The sequence below is a fragment of the Bombina bombina genome, chromosome 5 (assembly GCF_027579735.1).
Source record: "Bombina bombina isolate aBomBom1 chromosome 5, aBomBom1.pri, whole genome shotgun sequence".
NCBI lineage: Eukaryota > Metazoa > Chordata > Amphibia > Anura > Bombinatoridae > Bombina > Bombina bombina.
The window spans coordinates 179836373-179837950 of NC_069503.1; the positions used below are offsets into that span (position 1 = coordinate 179836373).

Consider the following 1578-nt stretch of genomic DNA (forward strand, 5'->3'; position numbering starts at 1 on the left):
TCGTGATTCAGATAGAGCATGCAATTTTATGCAACTTTCTAATTTGCTCCTATTATCAATTGTTCTTCGTTCTCTTGCTATCTTTATTTGAAAAAGGCATCTAAGCTATTTTTGGGTTCAGCACACTGGACAGAGCTTGTTTATTGGTGGGTGAATGTATCCACCAATCAGCAAGAACAACCCAGGTTGTTCACCAAAAATGGGCCGTTATCTAAACTTACATTGTTGCATTTCAAATAAAGATACCAAGAGAATGAAAAAAATGATAATAGGAGTAAATTAGCAAGTTGCTTAAAATTGCATGCACTATCTGAATCACAAAATAAAAAAATTGGGTTCAATGTCCCTTTAAGTATACTTCAAAAACATTTTTTTAATGGTTTAACAAACGCAGGCACACCAAGAATAACGTTTTATATTAAACATTTGCTCTCACATGTTTTAATGTTAGAGGGACAAAATAGGTTTCTTTAATAGCAGTACATGCATATTTACCTGTTTTGATCGGGGTCTGCCAGGAGAAAATTTCCTTTTGGTGATAGCTGGCTTACCCATGCCAATTTTTGGAGTCACTGATATATAAGTTGTTGGCAAGGTATTTCCTGTGCAAAAACTAGGACTTTGAAAAATGTCATTTGAAGAATGGAAGTCTAAGGAAACTGCTGGTGAGGATGACACACTTGTCTTACTGGTGTCTACGGAAGTGACAGGGGAATCTAGATCAGCGGGTGACTTCAGAGCTTTATCTCCTAAAGGTGAACCTGCTTCCATAAAGGCATCATTTATAGGAGTAGTTTCCATTTCCAGAAGGTCAGACGATTCAGAAACATGTGCATCACTACTTTTTATAGAAAGGTGATCATGACTAACTAATTCAAAGTGCTCATCAATTTTTGAACTATCGTCCTCACTCAGAGACTGAGGTGGTTCTGGGGATGTAGCAGAAACCTCAAGCTCTGTAGATGCAGTTTGTGGTTCAGTGTTAGCCTCCACAGGGGCATTTTCCCCATGCTGTAAAAAGTTATTCTCTTGGGAACTGAAAGGTTGTTGTAATGTCAAGTTTAGTTCTTTTTTATCCTTCTCCACATTGTCTTCTAGTACTATGTGCTCGGTTCCAGAGAATGTTTCCATTTCTTCTACATTAACCAAATGTGAAACCTCTTTTTCTAAATTTGCATTTTCATTGTGCGGTGGTGACCCTGTATTAAATAAAAGTAATTTCATTTATACGGTAATTAAATATAAAACAAGAAAATTTAAAATACAATTACACACAAAACATGAAATTCTTAAATCAAATGCATAAAATCTCTCCACTTGACACAGTAGAAAAACCCCCCAATAAGACTGGTGTTTGTTTCAAGGCTGATGCAAAGGAATCACGTTAACATTCACTGACTTTAAAAAATAAAAAATAATTTAAAAAAAATCTAAAAATCACCCTGCAGTATTTTTAAAAATTCCATGCATTCCTTAAGTATAGTACAAACCATAACCAAAAGAGAAACGTTTCTAGAAATAAGGGAGGGTATTCAATGCTTTAAAAATAGCACTCTCAGCTACTTGCTGATGAAATAG

At 35.2% G+C, this 1578-nt stretch overlaps 1 protein-coding gene across 2 annotated transcripts in view; it reads right to left on the reverse strand.

Moving 5' to 3' along the window:
- Positions 1-1195, reverse strand: part of KMT2C (lysine methyltransferase 2C) — a 418185-nt gene extending 416990 nt beyond the window's left edge. For both annotated transcript variants that reach the window (XM_053713806.1, XM_053713804.1), the window contains exon 1: positions 496-1195. In XM_053713806.1, the coding sequence (XP_053569781.1) occupies positions 496-1131 (636 nt within the window). In that variant the 5' untranslated portion in view covers positions 1132-1195. The remainder of the gene's footprint in view (positions 1-495) is intronic.
- Between the last annotated feature and the right edge of the window lie 383 nt (positions 1196-1578).